This window comes from Engystomops pustulosus, chromosome 8 (assembly GCF_040894005.1).
Source record: "Engystomops pustulosus chromosome 8, aEngPut4.maternal, whole genome shotgun sequence".
NCBI classification, from domain to species: Eukaryota; Metazoa; Chordata; class Amphibia; order Anura; family Leptodactylidae; genus Engystomops; species Engystomops pustulosus.
In genome coordinates, this window is record NC_092418.1 from 18,806,942 (window position 1) to 18,830,114 (window position 23,173).

At 44.3% G+C, this 23,173-nt stretch overlaps 1 protein-coding gene across 2 annotated transcripts in view; it reads right to left on the reverse strand.

Moving 5' to 3' along the window:
* The window catches only part of HS3ST6 (heparan sulfate-glucosamine 3-sulfotransferase 6), a 51,304-nt gene that overhangs the window by 23,833 nt on the left and 4,298 nt on the right, over positions 1-23,173 (reverse strand). The window contains exon 1 of one of the 2 annotated variants that reach the window (XM_072119973.1): positions 16,871-17,690. The exons of the other annotated variant lie outside the window; for it this stretch is intronic. Coding sequence (XP_071976074.1) covers positions 16,871-17,487 — 617 coding nt within the window. The 5' untranslated portion in view covers positions 17,488-17,690. Of the gene's footprint in view, positions 1-16,870; positions 17,691-23,173 lie in introns of those variants that run through there. 2 annotated transcript variants of the gene reach the window in all.

A 23,173-nucleotide genomic window follows, 5' to 3' on the forward strand; every position in this document is an offset into this window, starting at 1 on the left:
TGGCAGGTGAGGGGAATGTAAACAGATGCGCAAGAAGCACTGAAATAATATCGGTTAATCATAAAAGTTTGCCAGTATATTTTGTGGATAACACAGCAGGGTGGCGACAAAGTTAACAAGTTTGATGTGGAAGCCATGAAAACAACCCAAAATTCTGCCTGACACAGCTCGTTTGATAAGGGGACCATGTATGGAGGCAGTGAACTAGTAGTAGATTAAAGGTGCTGCAGTTAAAACTATGTTAGTTGAATCTTGGCATGGAGCTGGCGCTCCGCTGCCAGGCGAGCTTTCGCCAATCCAAGCCCCTGTCTCTAGGCTACTCCCCAAACAGCACTTCTAAGAACCTTTTGTATAAGATCAAGTGTAGTAGCGTTCTTATAAGTTTGGGATATGGCGGGTGAGGGGAATGTAAACAGATGCGCAAGAAGCGCTGAAATAATATCGGTTAATCATAAAAGTTTGCCAGTGTATTTTGTGGATAACACAGCAGGGTGGCGACAAAGTTAACAACTTTGATGTGGAATCCATGAAAACAACCCAAATTTCTGCCTGACACACCTCGTTTGATAAGGGGACGATGTATGGAGGCAGCTATATGGACGACTTTTGGAGGTAGCAATGGAGACAATGTGTGGAGGCTGCTATGGAGACAATTATTTTGGATAGTGCCTGTATGTGGCAGTCCAAAAAAGTTTTCAAACCAGAGGAGCAGGTAGGTGGCCCTCCAGAAAAATTGAATAGATTGAGTGCCTGTATGTGGCAGTCCAAAAAAGTTTTCAAACCAGAGGAGCAGGTAGGTGGCCCTCCAGAAAAATTTAATAGATTGAGTGCCTGTATGTGGCAGTCCAAAAAAGTTTTCAAACCAGAGGAGCAGGTAGGTGGCCCTCCAGAAAAATTGAATAGATTGAGTGCCTGTATGTGGCAGTCCAAAAAAGTTTTCAAACCAGAGGAGCAGGTAGGTGGCCCTCCAGAAAAATTGAATAGAGTGCCTGTATGTGGCAGTCCCAAAAATTGTTTAAAACAGAGGACCGGGTAGGTGGCCCTCCAGAAAAATTACATGCATAAAGTACTATAGCTAGAGCCAGTGGGCCCTGTCAAAAAATAGCCAGTTTCCTCTGCTTTAGTGCACAAAGAGGAGGAGAAGGAGGAAAATGAGGAGGAGGAGGAGGAGTGCATAAATTATTCAGGTTGAGCTTCCTTCACCTGGTGGAGATTGGAAATTATGAGAAATCCAGGCTTTATTCATCTTAATAAGCGTCAGCCTGTCAGCGCTGTCAGTCGACAGGCGTGTACACTTATCGGTGATGATGCCACCAGCTGCACTGAAAACCCGCTCGGACAAGACGCTAGCGGCAGGGCAGGCAAGAACCTCCAAGGCGTACAGCGCCAGTTCGTGCCACATGTCCAGCTTTGAAACCCAGTAGTTGTAGGGAGCTGTGTGATCATTTAGGACGATGGTATGGTCAGCTACGTACTCCCTCACCATCTTTCTGTAAAGATCAGCCCTACTCTGCCGAGACTGGGGACAGGTGACAGTGTCTTGCTGGGGTGACATAAAGCTGGCAAAAGCCTTGTAAAGCGTACCCTTGCCAGTGCTGGACAAGCTGCCTGCTCGCCTACTCTCCCGCAGAACTACGCACTCTGCCGCTAGCGCTGTCAGAAGGGAAATACTGTTTCAGCTTGTGCACCAGGGCCTGCTGGTATTCATGCATTCTCACACTCCTTTCCTCTCCAGGGATGAGAATGGAAAGATTTTGCTTGTACCGTGGGTCCAGGAGAGTGAATACCCAGTAATCGGAGCTGGAATAAATTCTTTGAACGCGAGGGTCACGGGATAGGCAGCCTAGCATGAAATCTGCCATATGCGCCAGAGTCCCAACGCGCAAGAATTCACTCCCCTCACTGGCCTGACTGCCCATTTCCTCCTCCTCCAACTCCTCCAACTCCTCTTCTTCTGCCCATACACGCTGAACAGTGAAGGTCTGAGCAATGCTCCCCTCTTGTGTCTCGCCAACATTCTCCTCCTCTTCCTCCTCATCCTCCTCCACCTCCTCCGATATGCGCTGAGAAACAGACCTGAGGGTGCTTTGGCTATCAACAAGGGAATCTTCTTCCCCCGTCTCTTGTGACGAGCGCAAAGCTTCCGACTTCATGCTGATCAGAGAGTTTTTCAACAGGCCAAGCAGCGGGATGGTGAGGCTGATGATGGCGGCATCGCCACTGACCATCTGTGTTGACTCCTCAAAGTTACTCAGCACCTGACAGATATCAGACATCCACGTCCACTCCTCATTGTAGACTTGAGGAAGCTGACTGACCTGACTACCAGTTCTGGTGGAAGTTGACATCTGGCAGTCTACAATCGCTCTGCGCTGCTGGTAAACTCTGGATAACATGGTTAATGTTGAATTCCACCTCGTGGGCACGTCGCACAACAGTCGGTGAGCGGGCAGTTGGAGGCGGCGCTGCGCTGCCCTGAGAGTGGCAGCATCTGTGCTGGACTTCCTGAAATGCGCACAGATGCGGCGCACCTTCGTGAGCAAATCAGACAGATTGGGGTATGTCTTGAGGAAACGCTGAACTATGAGATTTAACACATGGGCCAGGCATGGCACATGTGTCAGTCTGCCGAGTTGCAGAGCCGCCACCAGGTTACGGCCGTTGTCACACACAACCATGCCTGGCTTCAGGTTCAGCGGTGCCAGCCACAGATCAGTCTGCGCCGTGATGCCCTGTAATAGTTCTTGGGCGGTGTGCCTTTTATCGCCTAGGCTCAGCAGTTTGAGCACCGCCTGCTGTCGCTTAGCGACGGCACTGCTGCTGTGCCTAGAGCTAGCGACTGATGGCGCCATGCCCACGGATGGTAGTTCGGAGGAGGAGGTGGAGGAGGGGTGGGAGGAGGAGGAGGCATAGTAGGCCTTTGAGACCTGGACCGAGGTAGGCCCCGCAATCCTCGGCGTCGGCAGTATATGACCAGCCCCAGGGTCAGACTCGGTCCCAGCCTCCACCAAGTTAACCCAATGTGCCGTCAGCGATATATAGTGGCCCTGCCCGGCAGCACTCGTCCACGTGTCCGTGGTCAGGTGGACCTTGTCAGAAACGGCGTTGGTCAGGGCACGGATGATGTTGTCTGACACGTGCTGGTGCAGGGCTGGGACGGCACATCGGGAAAAGTAGTGGCGGCTGGGGACCGAATACCGAGGGGCGGCCGCCGCCATGTGGTTGCGAAAGGCCTCGGTCTCTACTAGCCTATAGGGCAGCATCTCCAGGCTAAGCAATCTGGAGATGTGGACATTAAGGGCTTGGGCGTGCGGGTGGGTTGCACTATATTTTCTTTTCCGCTCCAGCGTCTGGGGTATGGAGAGCTGAACGCTGGTGGATGCTGTGGAGGATCGTGGAGGCGACGATGGGGTTTTTGTGCCAGGGTCCTGGGCAGGGGGCTGACTATCAGCTGACACAGGGGAAGGAGCAGTGGTGTGCACGGCCGGAGGTGAACGGGCTTGGTGCCACTGATTCGGGTGTTTAGCATTCATATGCCTGCGCATACTGGTGGTAGTTAAGCTAGTAGTGGTGGAACCCCTGCTGATCCTGGTTTGGCAAACGTTGCACACCACAGTCCGTCGGTCATCCGGTGTTTCCTTAAAGAACCTCCAGACTTCTGAAAATCTAGCCCTCGCCGCGGGAGCCCTCGCCACGGGAGCTTCACTACGTGACACATTTGGCGCTGATGCACCTGCTCTGGCCCTGCCTCTCCGTCTGGCCCCACCACTGCCTCTTCCAACCTGTTCTGCTATAGGACTCTTCTCCGTCTCAGAAGCACTGTGTTCACCCGGCCTCTCAACCCAGCTTGGGTCTGTCACCTCATCATCCTCCGATCCCTCAGTCTGCTCCCCCCTCGGACTTCCTGCCCTGACAACAACTTCACCACTGTCTGACAACCGTGTCTCCTCATCGTCGGACACCTCTTTACACACTTCTTCCACTACGTCAAGAAGGTCATCATCACCCACAGACTGCGACTGGTGGAAAACCTGGGCATCGGAAAATTGCTCAGCAGCAACCGGACAAGTGGTTTGTGACTGTGGGAAGGGTCCAGAAAACAGTTGCTCAGAGTATGGCGGTTCAAATGCCAAATTTTCCTGGGAGGGGGCAGACCGGGGGGGAGGAGGCTGAGGTGCAGGAGCTGGAGGAGTGCCGATTTCGGTGACATGGGTGGACTGCGTGGAAGTCTGACTGGTGGACAAATTGCTCGAAGCATTGTCGGCAATCCACGACATCACCTGTTCGCACTGTTCTGGCCTCAACAGTGCTCTACCACGAGTCCCAGTAACTTCAGACATGATGAACCTAGGGAGTGTAGCTCTGCGGCGTTCCCCTGCTCCCTCATCAGCAGGTGGTGTCTCACCCCACCCAGGACCACGGCCTCTGACCCCTGCAGTAGATGGACGCCCACGTCCCCGCCCTCGTCCTCGTCCTCTACCCCTAGCCCTCGGGTTAAACATTTTGAAAATGAAAGTTATATAACTTTAATTTTTTTTTTAACTGTTTTTTGTGTTTTTTTGTGTTTTTTAGTTTTTAAAACCAAACAATGCTATCCTATTGCTATGGCTATTTTCTAGCCAAGTATGAAAGCACACTGATGAGATGACGCTGAGTTATGAAAAAATAAAAGGAAAATAAAAAGGAAATGGCAGACTGTGCCTAATTGAAATCCAACCCCTAATAAATTTTCCCACTTCGGTCTTTGTGATGGATATGTGCGTCACTAAGCGCTAAACACAGCGGTCGCAAGTCTCACTCCAAATTCCTCACAATTGGCTAGTATATGCACTGCAGCAAGGACAGCCACCAGCAGATCAACCAGAAATAAAATATATATAACGCTATTGTAGGCGTAAGTAAGCCGTTTGGATTCTCCTTTGGGGTGGATATGTGTGTCACTAAGAGCTAAACACAACGGTAGCAAGTCCCCCTGCAAATTCCTCACAATATGGTACTAGCTGCACTACTAGTGCCAGCAAGCCCAGCCACAAGCAAACAACAAAAAAAAAAGTAGAACGTTATTGTAGCCCTAAGAAGGGCTGTTGGGTTCTTGGAGAATCACTCCTGCCTAACAGTAATCTACTAGCACCCTAACGCTGTCCCTGACCAGCAGCAGCTCTCTCCCTAGCGGCATCCAGACACAGAATGATCCGAGCAGCGCGGGCAGCGGCTAGTCTATCCCAGGGTCACCTGATCTGGCCAGCCAACCACTGCTATCGACGTGTAAGGGTACCACGTCATGCTGGGTGGAGTGCAGAGTCTCCTGGCTTGTGATTGGCTCTGTTTCTGGCCGCCAAAAAGCAAAACGGCGGGAGCTGCCATTTTCTCGAGCGGGCGAAGTATTCGTCCGAGCAACGAGCAGTTTCGAGTACGCTAATGCTCGAACGAGCATCAAGCTCGGACGAGTATGTTCGCTCATCTCTAGTCAGGTGTAATCATACTCTGGTGCACAGTGTGCCAGTGTATGATAAATTACCCCTACAATTTGGAGATCTGATATTTGTGTACTGCCTTGTATTTTTGGGTAGAATACCTCTATTATTTGCTATGTGAGGGAACAGTGAGGACCTTCAAAAAAGAGGCCCAGTGTAAGAGTCCTGCCCAAAACTGACTAGATTTCTGCTCGGATCTTAAGCGATGTCTTTGATTTGTTACAAGACGTGTATGTTCAATTCTGCGAGGCAGGACAAATCAGTCCCAGATGCCTCAATCCTCGCCTCAAAAAGAGCAGACATCATCCGCAGCCATGCCGAGGGGGAGAACACTGGACGCTTTGAAGTTTAGTAGCGCATTAGGCGGCGCATAGAAGAGTGTCACATCGAATTATACAGTGCTAACATCTAAAGGGTTACTCTAACCTGACATGAGAAGCAGACGGACACACAGCATACAGGAAACACATCCCATTGGGGAACAGTGTCCAACATGAAGTGGCTGATAGGAGAGGACAATAGCTAACGCCAAACTGTCCAGGTTTACTGTATCTTTAAGGTCTAAATTTAAGGTTCTCAATTATTAATCAATCTGTAATTATTAGTATCTGAAATCCATCCTGATGTATCTGCCGGATTATGGAATGTTTCCCTGTTACAGGTGTATGCAGCAAGTACATGACCTGTTACATTATGGCTTCTGACGGCCAACGAGGGTCCCTGATAGATGGAAGGATGCATAGATATGAGAGAGATAATTGATAAATATGAGATGTGAGAGATAGGTAGATAAATAGATTTCCGTTTAATAGGGAGAGTTTCAGTTAAAATTTTTGATCATTTTTAGGATTGTTCCTCGTCACCTTGCACCAGTCTCTTGAAGGGCGATGGTGAACGTCTGCTCGCAGGCGCAGGCCGCCCGTAACTCAAGCAGATCCTGTCAATTTTCCACATCAGTTTACAAAATGAAATCAAATGTCAGGCAGCCGCGCGGCTCTCAACGCTTTTATCAATGTCCCTAAATGACTGCGCAAAAAAAAGATAAAATTATCCAAAAAGGTCAGCCAAGCAGGAAAAGTGTAGGAAAATGTCACCTCGGGCTAGAATGTATGTACAGGTACAGATGTAGCAGGGCTGAGCTTGTCATATATTAGAAGGAGTTATAGTAGAGTTCCTCATATACAGCAGAGGTAGTTAGTAGGAACTGTAGGACTGGAGCTTCTCCAAGTGCACTGGGGGCGTGTCCTCACACTGCTGTGCTCTTAGCTATCTGCACTGAACTGCTGCACAGCCCCTCCCATCTGTCCTGTGTGACTGATGTAGTATCAAACAAACTGCTTCCTGCATATAGGGGCCGTGGAGCAGTGCACAGTGCACAGAACTAAGAGCACAGCAGTGTGAGTACATGGCCTAACAGTATCTGTTTAAAACAAGAAGAGTTTTTTAAACTATATATAGCAGTGTTTTTTTTTCACTTGTAGGAAACCTCAATTTGTCAGGCGTAGAAGTTTTCTCTATTTAGTAAAGAATAGATAAATACAGACTGGATTCAGAAATCTGTAATATGGGCACCTTTTTGTAATACCCGGAATTTCTACTAGGCTGAACTTTGGTCACCATATTACCACATGTTATAGAAAATCAGGTATTACAGAAATAATAATGCGGCCTAGGTGATTTATGAAACCACCTATGGTTTCTTTGTTGCCCATAGAAACCAATCACAGTGCAGCTTTCATATTTCAAGAGCAGATTACAAAATGTCAGCTGAGCTCTGATTGGTTGATATGGCCAGACAGATTATTATGTCTTCCCCAAGAACTTGAGCTACGTTTACAACTTTTTCCTTATCCAGTGGAGTTGTGGACATGCTGGGATCCAACTATCATAAAATGGGGCTTCCTTGTATTCCTGTCTCACAGCGTCAGCGTCTTGCTCTGTTCTCTGTACAGCGCTCAGGATTTTCCTAAAGAGTAGAATGGAATAGTAGCATTCCCACATACCCCCTGATTCTTAAGGTGGGCCACAAGACCCCCCATTCTTAAGACGATCTTCATTAATCTACAATACATTCCCTATACTGTGTGTAGATGATGTAAACTTGGCACAACCTCTCGCTAAAACACATTGGTTACTAATGTTAAACACATTGAATAATGCAAACGTAAAGATCTAACCAGTTCAGCTCTGCTACATTCATGCAGTAAAAACTGTGTGTCAACCTGTCATTTATCTCATAGCGTAAAACTGGCTCTGCTACATCCATACACTACATCTTTGTAAATGTCCCTATATTCCATATACGCCATCACTGATTATTACTGACATCTTGATGGAGTGAAAAATGCCGCCCATAAAAGTTAACCCATCCGGCACAGCTACATCTTAAATGATATAATAGCTTTAGTGTGTGTTTGGGGGGGTCGGGGAGTGGCGGGTGGTCTGACGGGTCATCAGATAGCCGCCCACCCCTGGCAGATCTTATCATATCCGCACATTTGGGAAGCCTGGCAGGATGTAGGAAACACAGCGGCAGTTTCTAATTAACACAAAGTTGTTACCAGTATGGCGCTATATCCCAGCGCCGCTTTAGTGCCCAGTAACCCCTCACGGCTGAGTGGTCATATTTCCAAACAAGAAGTGATCCGTCCAATGTCAAAGTCTCCTGACTGTCACTGCACAATTACCGAGAAGCCGAAAACAGATGGGAAGCCATGAAATGTGATAGGAGTATAGCAGTGCTGCTCCAGCGCTCCCACTGCCCATATGGTATCATTTATACTCATCCCTGGTGCTAACAAAACAGGATGCGGATCCCCTCTGCCCATCCACTTAAACCCTCAGTAAGACCCTGCCCGGGGGCCCATATTCTATGTTAGCCATGATTTAACGAGACAGGAAGATCAGACGATAGAGAAAGTGGAAGCAGCCGTGACACGAAAGACTCAAGACAGGACCGAAATAGAACAATTATAAAAACTTTAAGTCATTGCTAACTAATAAGTTATAATAGACTGGACATTATACACATACAGTCTCCGATTATTTTTGGTTAGTATCTATGGTTCGTCTTCTGTGTGTTCCAGTTGAATCTGGATCATGGATAACAGACTGGTCTCTGGCTGGGAGGCAGCTTTCTGAAACAGCTCCATTCCCCATCTCTAGGTCTCTAATAGGAGAACAAGACAGCTAAGCCACGCCTAGTATAATAAGCCCTGCCCCCGAGGAGTTAGAGGAAACCTCTTGGCTTTTGTCTGCAAGATTTGTATGTTGTTAGGAAAGGAAATGAGGGGAATCTTCTGATGTCTATTTCTATACATTGTAGGTAGATAAGTAGATATGAAAGATGGATTAATAGATAGATGGATAGATAGATAGATAGATAGATAGATAGATAGATAGATAGATAGATAGACGGACAGGCAGTGCTCCTTTGGTGATGTCTCCCAGTAAGTAGAGCAGAGTTATTGACAAGGCTCAGGGATAGCTGTCAGCTCCTCACTGCGTACTATGAGGCGGTATTGGCAGGTGAAGGGATGAATGACAGGAATGATAGGCGATCACTGACGACTGTAATTAATCACGGCATATAGCACATCCATTCCCTCCCCGAATCACACCACCCCCAGGGGCCTGGGGGAAGCAGCAACTGGTCAATGACTATATTAGCCATCAATTGTCCCTGCAAAATTGGAGTTTGAAAGACTATTATAAATTACCCACAATTCCTGGACACTGATAAAGTTTTACAGTATTCTGCTTTAATACTTCTTGCTGTGTGTGATTAGCCAGTCCACACACATGTCATGTATTTGTAACAATGTATCAGTTTAGCTCACACTCTTTTAGCTAAATATAGATTAACATACTGTATCAAATTATTCAAGAATCCAGGAAAGTAGTTGTGGGAGTTTAACATGTTCATCCAGCTTTTCTATTGTACTGAATGACAAATCGGCAATGACATTCACCTATGTAGTAGGCCAGGGGAGATGGGCAGCAGATTCTGTAGGAGCTGTTATTAAGGATTCAAGATTACTGTAAGGAGTGTATTACTGCATAACCTACTATTCAGGAACCCAGTAAAGATGGGTGGGAAACTCTGTAACAAATAAAATAGTGATTTTGAAATTTTTACTCGACTTTTCTGCAGTCCAGACTGGCATATCAGCCCTAGTACACAGCTATATCAGCCCAAGAGATGTATAACTGTATAGAAAAGCAGAGCCGACATTCAGAAACTGTAAAAAGTTGGGTAACAAACCCTGGAGGAGATTTAATAAATGCTTTAAGATTTACACCCTGCTTTGCTGTTATAATGATCAGTACTGTATATCAGTCCTGCCCTAAAGCTTTACACCCGCCAATATTGCACACCCTTTAAAATCTGTGATAAAGGCTGGATCTTTACCCAGCTTTCTATAGTACTGATTAGCAAATCTTCCCTGGCATACTGCTTAATAGAGCAATAAATGATATAGCTATTGTGTAAGCAATGAAAATACACCATTCAGGAATCCGGAGAATCTATTATATATAGCACCAGTATGGTTTATACTCAGCTTATCCATAATCCTGAATGCCATATCTTTCCTGACATGTGGTCTCATAAGAACATCATATGTAGTATTGCACAGTAAGGCAGAGTTGCCATTCAGAAGGATAAGAAAGCTAAGTGCAACCTCTACTGTTACCCCTATTTTTGGCGACCCAGCTTTCCCAGTTACAGATATATCTATATTGAAGTGAGACAATCCAAAAATGTAAACTATCCGGTTCCCAGCAGTTCATAGTGAATTACCGCCTGTCAATATTCTCCATGGATTATCTGCAATGTACACTCCTATTAAACTTTATGGATCGGATTTCAGCTCCTGTCAAACAACCCCAAACATAATGTCACCGGGGGTCCTGGGGGTATTTACTGAGCTGCCACTAACTCTCAAGTCCTGAGACAGACAGAGGCCTGGGAGCAGATATTGAGCGAGGCGGGAGGCCTACAATACCTCACGTCTCTCTCTCAGGAGCCTAATTCCATTTATAGACAGTTTGACAGTAAGAACATCAGAGCCCCCTCTCCCCCCCCCCCCATTCTGTGGTATATAATGACACAGACAATACTACACGGAGCAGCTAATCTCAGGATTAAAGGTGGGATCATTATTGTGCAGCCTCTTAAACGCATTAGCCAATTTTCAGAGTCCAGACAGAAAATTAAGAGAAATGATCACTTATCGTGTTTCACTGATAGTTTGCTACAATGTATCAGTCACGATGGAGAACAATTCTATGAAGATGTAGGGATCCAGACTACAAACAAAACTTGTGTAGTCAGATTCAGCAGTCATGTGATACAACTTATTCTCAGTTGATACTGAGTTACTAGACTTGGAGTCACAAAGTACCGCAGTTCTGATGAAGTTCTAATTCTTTCCCTGGAGGGTTGACCTCTCGTCAGGTTCTCTTCACCTCAAGTGGCTCCATTGCTCTTTCTGTCAAATCTACTAAACCTCTTCTGAGCCACTTACAATTGCTCCAGGTCTTGACTGTTCTTCATCTACATCGGGGCCTAAAAATTTAAGACAGCAATCACTACATACCTAGGAATGTTTACCATTCTGGATACTGGGAAAGCTGGGTGCCACCAATATGGTCACCAATATAGGAATTGTCATTGATTACCATACTTGAGTCTACATAGTTTTGGACTAATATTAGAATAAGTACATACCTTGGTAGATCAACCATTCAGGAATCTGGGAAAGCTGAGTGACAACCAAAACTATAGGAATCTGGGAAAGCTGAGTGACAACCCAAATTATAGGACTTTCACAAAGACAGTCACAGGTTTCCCAAATTTGAAAAGAAACTTTGCATAGTTACGGATTAATATAGGAATGAGTGCACATTCAGCTAGATTTAGTATTCTAGAGTCTAGAAAAGCTGGGTGACAACCGATATGTTGTCTAGTGAGGCTGTCACCCAGATTTTCCAAGTTTGAATAAGAAATATGTATAGTTAGGGGGTAAGATGGGACTGATTTATACATAACTTTGGAGATGTTATTCAGGAGATTGGGAAAGCTGAGTGACAAGCAATATGGCATCCAATGCAGCACCAATAGTTTATAGCAGACCCGGATGTCTAGTTTTACAGCAACATGATATGGTGACCATATGATGAGAAAGGATTACCATTCTGAAGTCTGGGAAAGCTGGGCAGAGTTGTCATACTTGTCACCCAGCTTTTCCTGAGTCGCATAAAATTATCTTAGTAGAGTTTGTATTCACTTGAGAGAAGAGGATCACTTAAGGAATCAGATTAGCTGTCTGGTATTATAGCAAACCATAAAGTGAGGCCCCTACAACTGTCAGGACCCATCACCATTAGGCACTGCCACTTTTCCGGTTACAGGAGTTATGACCTCCTTGTTAAGACTAATAGGGGACTCTATCCAAAATAACAACTGCCCAGAGCAAAGGTCAGAGGTCATCCCCCTCCTGACCTAATGATGTTACAGTTAAGTCTTCTACTACAGTCCTATAGTCTCAGCACAAATCACCTTCCTGTTGACTGATCCTATTATCCAGAAAACAAGGTGTTAATGATCAGCAGCGCCTCCTCTTGTATGGTATTTATGGTAAAGGAATGTCACTCAATACTTTTACTTTCCTTGGAGACCTCATTTATGGCTGTTGTTGGATCTGTTGTTACAACCAAATCTGCAAAAATAACACAGATGTATTCTCTTTGTGCACTCAAGATGTATTCATTTTCAATAATACTTATATGAAAAAAACAACAGTTACATTCTTGTATATAGGGGGCAGTATTATAGTAGTTATATTCTTGTACATAGGGGGCAGTATTATAGTAGTTATATTCATGTACATAGGGGGCAGTATTATAGTAGTTATATTCTTGTACATAGGAGCAATATTATAGTGATTATATTCCTGTACATAGGGGGCAGTATTATAGTAGTTATATACCTGTACATAGGGGGCAGTATTATAGTAGTTATATTCCTGTACATAGGAGGCAGTATTATAGTAGTTATATTCTTGTACATAGGGGGCAGTATTATAGTAGTTATATTCTTGTACATAGGGGGCAGTATTATAGTAGTTATATTCTTGTACATAGGGGGCAGTATTATAGTAGTTATATTCCTGTACATAGGGGGCAGTATTATAGTAGTTATATTCCTGTACATAGGGGGCAGTATTATAGTAGTTATATTCTTGTACCTAGGGGGCAGTATTATAGAAGTTATATCCCTATACATAGGGAGCAGTATTATAGTAGTTATATTCTTGTACATAGGGGGCAGTATTATAGTAGTTATATTCTTGTACATAGGGGGCAGTATTATAGTAGTTATATTCTTGTACATAGGGGGCAGTATTATAGTAGTTATATTCCTGTACATAGGGGGCAGTATTATAGTAGTTATATTCTTGTACATAGGAGCAATATTATAGTGATTATATTCCTGTACATAGGGGGCAGTATTATAGTAGTTATATACCTGTACATAGGGGGCAGTATTATAGTAGTTATATTCCTGTACATAGGAGGCAGTATTATAGTAGTTATATTCTTGTACATAGGGGGCAGTATTATAGTAGTTATATTCTTGTACATAGGGGGCAGTATTATAGTAGTTATATTCTTGTACATAGGGGGCAGTATTATAGTAGTTGTATTCCTGTACATAGGGGGCAGTATTATAGTAGTTATATTCCTGTACATAGGGGGCAGTATTATAGTTGTTATATTCTTGTACATAGGGGACAGTATTATAGTAGTTATATTCTTGTACATAGGAGGCAGTATTATAGTAGTTATATTCTTGTACATAGCGGGGCAGTATTATAGTAGTTATATTCTTGTACATAGGGGGCAGTATTATAGTAGTTATATTCTTGTACATAGGGTACAGTATTATAGTAGTTATATTCTTGTACATAGGGGGGCAGTATTATAGTAGTTATATTCCTGTACATAGGGGGCAGTATTATAGCAGTTATATTCTTGTACATAGGGGGCAGTATTATAGCAGTTATATTCTTGTACATAGGGAGCAGTATTATAGTAGTTATATTCTTGTACATAGGGGGCAGTATTATAGTAGTTATATTCTTGTACATAGGGGGCAGTATTATAGTAGTTATATTCTTGTACATAGGGGGCAGTATTATAGTAGTTATATTCTTGTACATAGGGGGCAGTATTATAGTAGTTATATTCTTGTACATAGGGGGCAGTATTATAGTAGTTATATTCTTGTACATAGGGGGCAGTACTATAGTAGTTACTATAATTTTAAGGTTTATTGCGTCTCTAAAGTAAGAAGAGAGATCCTTTATAACCTGCACCTTGTCCTTTGTCTACACAGAACTCCTGGTTCTAACCATCTGAGACTCATGAACACCTATCTGGAATGTTCTACAGATCCCATAAAACACCCTATTGTTATCACATTTTTGGCAGCAGGAAAGTAGGAAATGGTGAAAATCCTATGATTCGGGTTAGGAAAATGAAAGCCAGCTTTCCTGCGGCACAGTGACAGTATAAACATGCAGGATGAATGCGCCGCTCGCCCTCTTTCTATATGTATCTGTTATTTCTCCAGTTTTATTTCCCCTTTTTTTCGGCTTGTAAAGTCGCCTGGCAGGAACACACAGAGGATCAAACGGACGTAATTATTACAAGACGCGGGAAACGTCTCATTCTACAAACGCTTTGCAATCCGTAACAGATGCTGAGGAAAAGCTAAACCAGAGACCGGACCATCACAGGGTAACAGATCTGCCACTTGACAGGCTTAAAGGGAAAGTCCATATTTTCATATATGTGTCAAGTTTAGGTTACCTGCTCCCTTTTTTAATACCGGTCTTGATACCGGTCAGAGATCATGGTCTTTGAGATGCTGCAGCTTCCGTATTACATATGTCTTCCCAGGTTACCGCTGGTCTCTACTTCCTGTTCCCGCTTGACAAACAGGAAGTGACCAATTAGCGTCAGACTGGGACTGGCAGAGGATTAGTGAAGTGGCCATGATTTTGAAAGGGTTTTCCAAATTTTTATCAATTGGACAACCCCTTTAAGGTTATGTTCACACTGCACATTAGCTGCTTTGTTCAATGGGAGACATGTGAGTGATGTCACTGAATTGTAAGAAGAACAGAACGCTCCTCAAGCAGGAGGATCCACATGGAGTGAATACAGGCAGAGAGGACAGGAATGGAGCCCTTCAAGCATCTATAAGGCTTTTTAAGATACTGTGAGACTTGTCTACACTTACAATGCAGTTTGGGGATTAAAAACGCATCTATGGAGTTGAAGCAGAAGCAGGGATTTCTATTCCATCTTTAAGTGCACTAAAAAAAAGTGTCTTCCCCTGATGCTCCACACTAATTCTGACCCTGAGAAGGTGATGGAGGACAAACTAATAGACCTCACCGATATCTTCTACTATAATGTCAGAGATGGGGAACCTTTTAGAGACCAAGTGCCCAAACTGCAACCCAAACCCCTCCTATGTATTGCCAAAGCAGCAATCCGAGCAGTAACTTACTGCCTTCTTCTTGTTTCCTTCTCTACCACAGCTTTCAACAGTCACGATCATAAGAAGGATAATTCGGGCGTCCCCTTGAGAGCCCCCTGAGCAGGAATAATAGTGGGGTCCAGAGCAGGAGGACCAATGGCTCCAGTGATAATCTGATCCTGTCCACTCCTTCTCTCTCTTCCTGCAGTATCAGGTAAAGCCGGATGTTTCACTTTAAAATAACCCTGAGGATGACAGGTCCTGGCTGCCTGGGACTGCAGGAGGATCCCTTAGGTCCTGTCTGCTGAGCTGCCCACTGAGAGGGCACTGGAGCCCGTGCCAAAGGTTCTCCACCACTGCTCTATGTGAGGGTTCAGAAGATGAATTTCACATTTAACTTTATTTTTACTTGTAGTTATCAGACCCAATTCATAAAGTTACTGACGCCAGCAGCTCTGCTACATCAACCTATTGGAGACGTCTTACATTATAAGGTGAAAACCTGTATTAATAAGATATCATATCTATCTATTATCCACCTATATCCATATCATATCTATTTATCTATGTCTATCTTATATCTATCTCATATCTATCTATCTATCTATCTCATATCTATCTATCTATCTATCTATCTATCTATCTATCTATCTCACATCTATCTATCTAATATCTATCCATCCATCTATCTATCACATATCTATCTATATATCTCATGTATATCTATACTGATCTATTTATCTATCTATCTCATATCTATCTATTATCCACCTGTCTATCTAACAAGCATCATCTTTCTATCTCATATCTATCTGTCTATAAAATAAAAATCCAGCACCAGTGCAAATCCTATGTTGGGTGCCTACTCCAGAGATAAGACCAGAAACCCTTCAATGCATACCAAAAAATAGGTAGACCTCTGATGTGTTGAAGCAAAAAAGTGGGGAATTAATTAAAATAAATTAACTTAGATATAAGAGCCTTCTTATTTGTTTATCAATTCTATCTATCTATCTCATATCTATCTATCTAATATCTATCTATCTATCTATCTATCTATCTATCTATCTATCTATCTATCTATCTCATATTATCTAGTCCACCTTAAAATGTACCATTTCTAGGATTCCCATAACAGTGCAGATAGCTGCAGTATCTGACAGATTCAGCTCAGATACACAATGTTGCTGTATCTTTACAATGTGGTCACTTTGGGGATGATGTATCATATCTTTTGTGACTATTTTGCGCTTTGTTGTATTTTTGTGCCTAATCCTGCACCTAAACTCCAAACTTGTGTTGCACTACTTTCCTTGCACTTTTTTGTGCTGCAGTACATTTGTCTCCCAGATGTTTCGCTGCGTTTAAGTTTCATCAACTGTGACTTTTTGTAACACTCCCCTCCATTGCTGGCGTACAGTGCTAGGATTGTATGGGTTGCACAAAAAATGGCAACTTTTTTGAAAAAGAAACCAGAAACCCACCAAATAAAGATAAATTAAACAAGCTCAAAAAAAAGATAAACCCCCTGCAGATTATTTAATTAAAATTAGAAAAAAAAAGAACAAGTAGATTATTTCCTGGCATCACAGCGGCAGCGCCAATCCAGAAATCTACAAGCCCATAACTTCTCCCTTGATCTGACTGTAATATTATAGCGATTACGCTCAATACGGCGGATTGTGCCCTGCAGTGTATCATTGCTTGACACTGGCACAATTACATAAATTCACATCACCTTCTTGTACACCCCACCCGTCCACACACCAATATTTGGCCAGTGGCAGTCAGGACATGCTGAGAGTTGTAGTTTTGCTACAGACAAAGACCAGACTGTACTCACCTGTACCATTCCAGACCCTTGTCATAGCACCTGTCGAAAAAGTGGGGTTCAGCCCCCAGCGCCCTGACATCTGGGTGTATCCTCAGGAATTCCAGCAGAGCTCGGGTTCCCCCTTTTTTAACTCCTACAATGATGGCTTGGGGAAATTTTTTACTTCCAAAACTACTGTGCACTGAGATGGCACTGGGGCTCCTGCTCCATTTCTGGTCTGAAGTCCTGTTACTAGATATCAATGAGTTTATCGGTGCCCCATCCTTGGCACTGGATATGGCATGTGCAGTGCCAGGGCGCAAACTGTCTAAAAGTGCAGCACCAGGGTGCAGAGTGTTCTGGGCATCTCCAGGGGGCAATGTGTTCTCATGGGCATCCTCAGAGATAAGCTGCTTCCCGACACCACTTATCCAAGGCTCCGCAGGGGCAGAGCCCCCTGGCACAAGGGGTTGCGCAGTGCGCAAGGATCCGAAACTCATCTGCGAGTCACAGCAAGAGCCACTCAGGCAATAGAAGAAGAAAGTGAACAAGAAGATCATAGTCAGCAACAGGGAGACTTTGGGTTGAGCCCTCAGTGTCCCCAGGTGCCCAGAAACGATCCGAGGCTTTAGAATGCCACATCCCATGAGTGGGGCAAGGGGCCAAGGAGGGCACACATGGCACAGGTTTATGCCCACAGACCCAGTGACAGGGGAGTAATCCTCAGCCTGCAGCTGACATTATAAAGTTCCAGAGCAGGGGAGAAGCCTCATCATTATCAGGGCTAGGCTGGAGGATCCAGGGTGTCTGCTGCTATGCTGGGATCCAGGCTGCTCTGCACATGGACTAGCACTACACTACTATCCTCATGTATCAGAGTGGGGGAGTGTCAGGGGCAGTGATCCTGTGTCTGAGCCATGACAGCCCCTCCTAGTAGTAGCAGGAGAAAGCTGCAGCCTCTCCAGTCTATCATCATCATCCTCATCATCCACATCTCAGCCTGCAGCAGCACAGGAGTACCGGGGTACAGCACAGGAGCTGGGGGCACAGGAATACTGGGGTACAGCACAGGAGCTGGGGGCACAGGAATACTGGGGTACAGCACAGGATCTGGGGGCACAGGAATACTGGGGTACAGCTCATAAGAGGAGGGGGCACAGGAATACTGGGGTACAGCACAGGATCTGGGGGCACAGGAATCCTGGGGTACAGCACAGGAACACTAGGGTACAGCACAGGAAAGGAGGGGCACAGTAATCCTGGGTACAGCTCACCAGGAATTCTGGGGTACAGCACAGGAAAGGAGGGGCACAGTAATGCTGGGTACAGTTCAGGTGAGGAAGGGCACAGGAATACTGGGGTACAGCACAGGAAAGGAGGGGGCACAGGAATACTGGGGTACAGCTCAGAAGAGGAGGGGCACAGGAATACTGGGGTACAGCTCAGAAGAGGGGGGTACAGGAATACTGGGGTACAGCTCAGGAGAGGAGGGGCACAGGTATACTGGGGTACAGCTCAGAAGAGGAGGGGGCGCAGGAATACTGGGGTACAGCTCAGGAGAGGAGGGGCACAGGTATACTGGGGTACAGCTCAGGAGAGGAGGGGCACAGGTATACAAGGGTACAGCTCAGGAGAGGAGGGGCACAGGTATACTGGGGTACAGCTCAGGAGAGGAGGGGCACAGGTATACTGGGGTACAGCTCAGAAGAGGAGGGGGCGCAGGAATACTGGGGTACAACTCAGGAGAGGAGGGGCACAGGTATACTGGGGTACAGCTCAGGAGAGGAGGGACACAGGTATACAAGGGTACAGCTCAGGAGAGGAGGGGCACAGGTATACTGGGGTACAGCTCAGGAGAGGAGGGGCACAGGTATACTGGGGTACAGCTTAGGAGAGGAGGGGCACAGGAATACTGGGGTACAGCTCGGGAGAGTAGGGGTACAGGTATACTGGGGTACAGCTCAGAAGAGGAGGGGCACAGGAATACTGGGGTACAGCTCAGAAGAGGGGGGGTACAGGAATACTGGGGTACAGCTCAGGAGAGGAGGGGCACAGGTATACTGGGGTACAGCTCAGGAGAGGAGGGGCACAGGTATACTGGGGTACAGCTCAGAAGAGGAGGGGGCGCAGGAATACTGGGGTACAGCTTAGGAGAGGAGGGGCACAGGTATACTGGGGTACAGCTCAGGAGAGGAGGGGCACAGGTATACAAGGGTACAGCTCAGGAGAGGAGGGGCACAGGTATACTGGGGTACAGCTCAGGAGAGGAGGGGCACAGGTATACTGGGGTACAGCTTAGGAGAGGAGGGGCACAGGAATACTGGGGTACAGCTCAGGAGAGTAGGGGTACAGGTATACTGGGGTACAGCTCAGGAGAGGAGGGGGCACAGGAATAATGGGGTACAGCTTAGGAGAGGGGGTTTTTATATTTATGTATCTCTGATATTAACATTCTATGATTGTTATATTGTAACAAAAAGTAACAATTTAGTTACAAATATTTACACTCTAAATTAAAAGTACAACAACAAATAATCCATGAATCATTATATTAATTATCATCTGTGCTGTATCCGTCTACATAAAAAAGCAGCAATGGTTAAAAAAAGAAAGAACTAGAGTTATCCCAGGTGGTTAACCCTCTAGAGAAATGCAGAAAAATGGAGGCAGTGCGCTAAACCTAGGAGAAATAAATGAATGTATCTGTGTTAATAGCAACCTAACACATCTATCTTATTCTAGCTATCTTGTATCTACAAATGATTTCATATCTATCCATGTCATTTCTATTTATCTACAATACATATCATAACCCTATTTATTTATCTATTTATCTATCTACCTTAGGGCTCTCTCACATTGGCACTGTTTATCACGTCCGTGTTTCAGTCATTTTTCAAATTGGGGCAGATTTACTTACCCGGTCCATTCGCGATCCAGCAGCGCGTTCTCTGCGCGTGTCTCTCCCGCGACACTTTTTTTTTTTAAATGCGGCGGTTTTTCCAAATCCGTCGGGTTTTTGTTCTGCCACGCCCCCCGATTTCCGTCGCGTGCATGCCAGCCCCGATGCGCGACAATCCGATCGCGTGCGCCAAAATCCCGGGGCAATTCAGGGGAAATCTGCGCAAAACGAAAATATTTGGGTAACACGCCGGGCCCTCATTAAATTACCCCCATTGGCTTGTATTTGCACTGATCTGTTGTCCGTGGAAAAAGTTATGAAACATTCTTTTACGGATGTGCATCACGGAAGGCAATAAAAGTCTATGGGTCCACAAAAGAAAACTGATGAAACATCCATTTGTTGTCACTGATGAAACTGAAAAACCAGGTGTGATGTTTTCAAAGTAAAGTTAAACCTTCAGGTTTTTTGCGGACACGGAGACAAAACGGATGCATCACAGAGAAAACGGAGACAAAATGCAATGGATGGGCGACTGAAGCGGAAAGAGAACTAAAGGGGGGGGGATTTTTCATAGAGTTATGTTATGAAATTTTATGAATAATAACATTTTTTCATACTTTTGGGTCGTTCCATGACGTTTGGTTTTGTAGCTCAGAAGTACTGAGCTGTGCAACACAAAAAGCGTTTTAATTTGTTTGTCATAGAGTTGATTGAGAGTTTGAGAGTTTTTATGAGCCACATTTATCACGGCTTGTACACCTGAAATCTGTTGTACAAGCCTTGAAATATGCGCAATTCCTGGAGCACAACCAAGAATTTGCGCCCATTTTCTCCTTTACGCCATCTCCATGCCAATGACATGTCCGGCGGGTCAGTGGACCGGCACGGGGTGTCTGTGGCCTTCACCCATTTAGACCTGGCGTAAGGCTGGAGTGTCTTTTGCGTCCTAAACTGCGACTTTTGTAATAATTTGTACATGTTAAATTTCACTACTCACAGAAAGAATAGCAAGTAAAACCACATAAATGAAACGCGATGTGCGGCAAAGTGCAACAGACTCTAAAACGCAAGTTTTCTGTCTGATTTTGCACTGAAAAGAACATGCAAACTGCTTGTACATGTAGTTATAAAGCCTCTGCCCCAGTTTTGTGTTGCATTGCGCCGGACAAGACAGACAAAACATGCACCTAAAGGGGCTGTTACTGCTTAGTTACTGTTTGCACCACAATTCTGCAGCATGTACAAAGTGCACCAAAAACTCCACAGGCAAACTGCACATAGTACAATAGTAGAGACTGCACTAGATTTGATAATGTGGCCCGATGCGACTAAAAAGTTAGAGATCAGGAAGAAATACAAGCATCCAAATATCGTGCCAGTCTCCACACCAGTGTATTATTGTCAGCTGGGGAGGGGGGAGATAATCCAATCCAACTGACATCATTGAGTGACCAGAGACAGTCAACCAGTGACTTGCCATTGTGTGTAGAACTACAGGTCACGGAAAGCCCTTGAGAGTCATATATTACATAGAAAGCTACAGGTCATGCAATCTGGTCTATAGGCGGCTCCATTCATAGACCTCCCCATTGTCTGTGATGAGGAGAATGGGGGGGATTGTCACTGATAAAGCCCAGGGTCCTGCTGATAATTTATATCTGTGTGTGTCTGTATAGAATTATCTGTGAAGCAGAATTCACGTGTATAATTATACATATCACATAATATTCCTGGTGGTCTAGGAGGCTGAAGGGTGGTGGTCTAGGGTCAGTATCCCATCTTACACCTATACAGCCATACATTTCAAGGCAATCTTTTAGTAGTCTAAACAGTGTTAGGTATTGTCCCTGGAGAGATGTGTTTTCATACCTTTGTGTATGTTGTTTGTAGCAGCAGGACTGTGAAATACGGATTCGATGATTGTAAATTCTCCAAGTATGCACGTCCTTACACTGCTGTGCTCTTAGCTCTCTGGATAGAACTGCAGACATCATTAGGTATTGGCTTTGTATAATTACACCTCTGTGTATGTTGTTGTATGTTATATTCCAGGACTGTACTGGGGGCCTGTCCTCACACTGCTGTGCTCTCTTCTCTCTACATTGGACTGCTCCACCACCTCTGCTCTGTGCTCTGAGTAAAAATTGTCATGCGATTCTTCAGGTACAAAATGGCTGTGACAAGAGCTTACAATCTAACCAGTGCTGTCATGATATTATGTTTAACCTGTTGTGTGCTTGTAGATAATGAAGGCAGGGAGACCCTATACATAGACACATTCCTCCCAGTCCTTTCTCCTTGCCAGTGAGTCGGCATTTGGGGTCTTGGTCTCGAGCCTGGAAGGTCACTTCTTCTGGCGACAGTGTCAGAGGCCTGAATTTGTGGCCCTGCACCTGTCCATGCCCAGACCGAGGGAAGAATGCTGACTCCATAAAATACTCCCAGCAGGTCACCACAACTGTGTACTGCAGGACAGGCGGCCCCAATGTGTCTGCCATGATGGGAGTTGTAGTGCATAGTAATAACAGACAACATGTATTAATAGAATTTGTCACCCAGCTTTTCCAGGATTAGATAAAACAGAATTTTGAAGGATTGACTTCACATGGTTATGGGAAAGATGGATGGATAGATAGATAGATGGATAGATGATAGATGGATAGATAGATAGATAGATAGATAGATAGAGAGATAGATAGATAGATAGATAGATAGATAGATAGATAGATAGATATGAGAGATAGATAGATAGATAGATAGATAGATAGATAGATAGATAGATAGATAGATGGATAGATGATAGATAGATAGATAGATAGATAGATAGATAGATAGATAGATAGATAGATAGATAGATATGAGATAGATAGATGGATAGATTGATAGATATGAGATAGATAGATAGATAGATAGATAGATAGATAGATAGGTAGATAGATGGATAGATGATAGATAGATAGATAGATAGATAGATAGATAGATAGATAGATAGATATGAGAGATAGATAGATAGATAGATAGATAGATAGATAGATAGATAGATAGATAGATATGAGATAGATAGATGGATAGATTGATAGATATGAGATAGATAGATAGATAGATAGATAGATATGAGATAGATAGATGATAGATAGATGATAGATAGATAAATAGATAGATAGATTGATAGGTAGATAGATAGATAGATAGATAGATAGATAGATAGATAGATAGATATGAGATAGATAGATGATAGATAGATGATAGATAGATAGATAGATAGATAGATTGATAGATATGAGATAGATAGATAGATAGATAGATAGATAGATAGATAGATATGAGATAGATAGATAGATAGATAGATAGATAGATAGATATGAGATAGATAGATGATAGATAGATAGATAGATAGATAGATAGATAGATAGATAGATTGATAGATA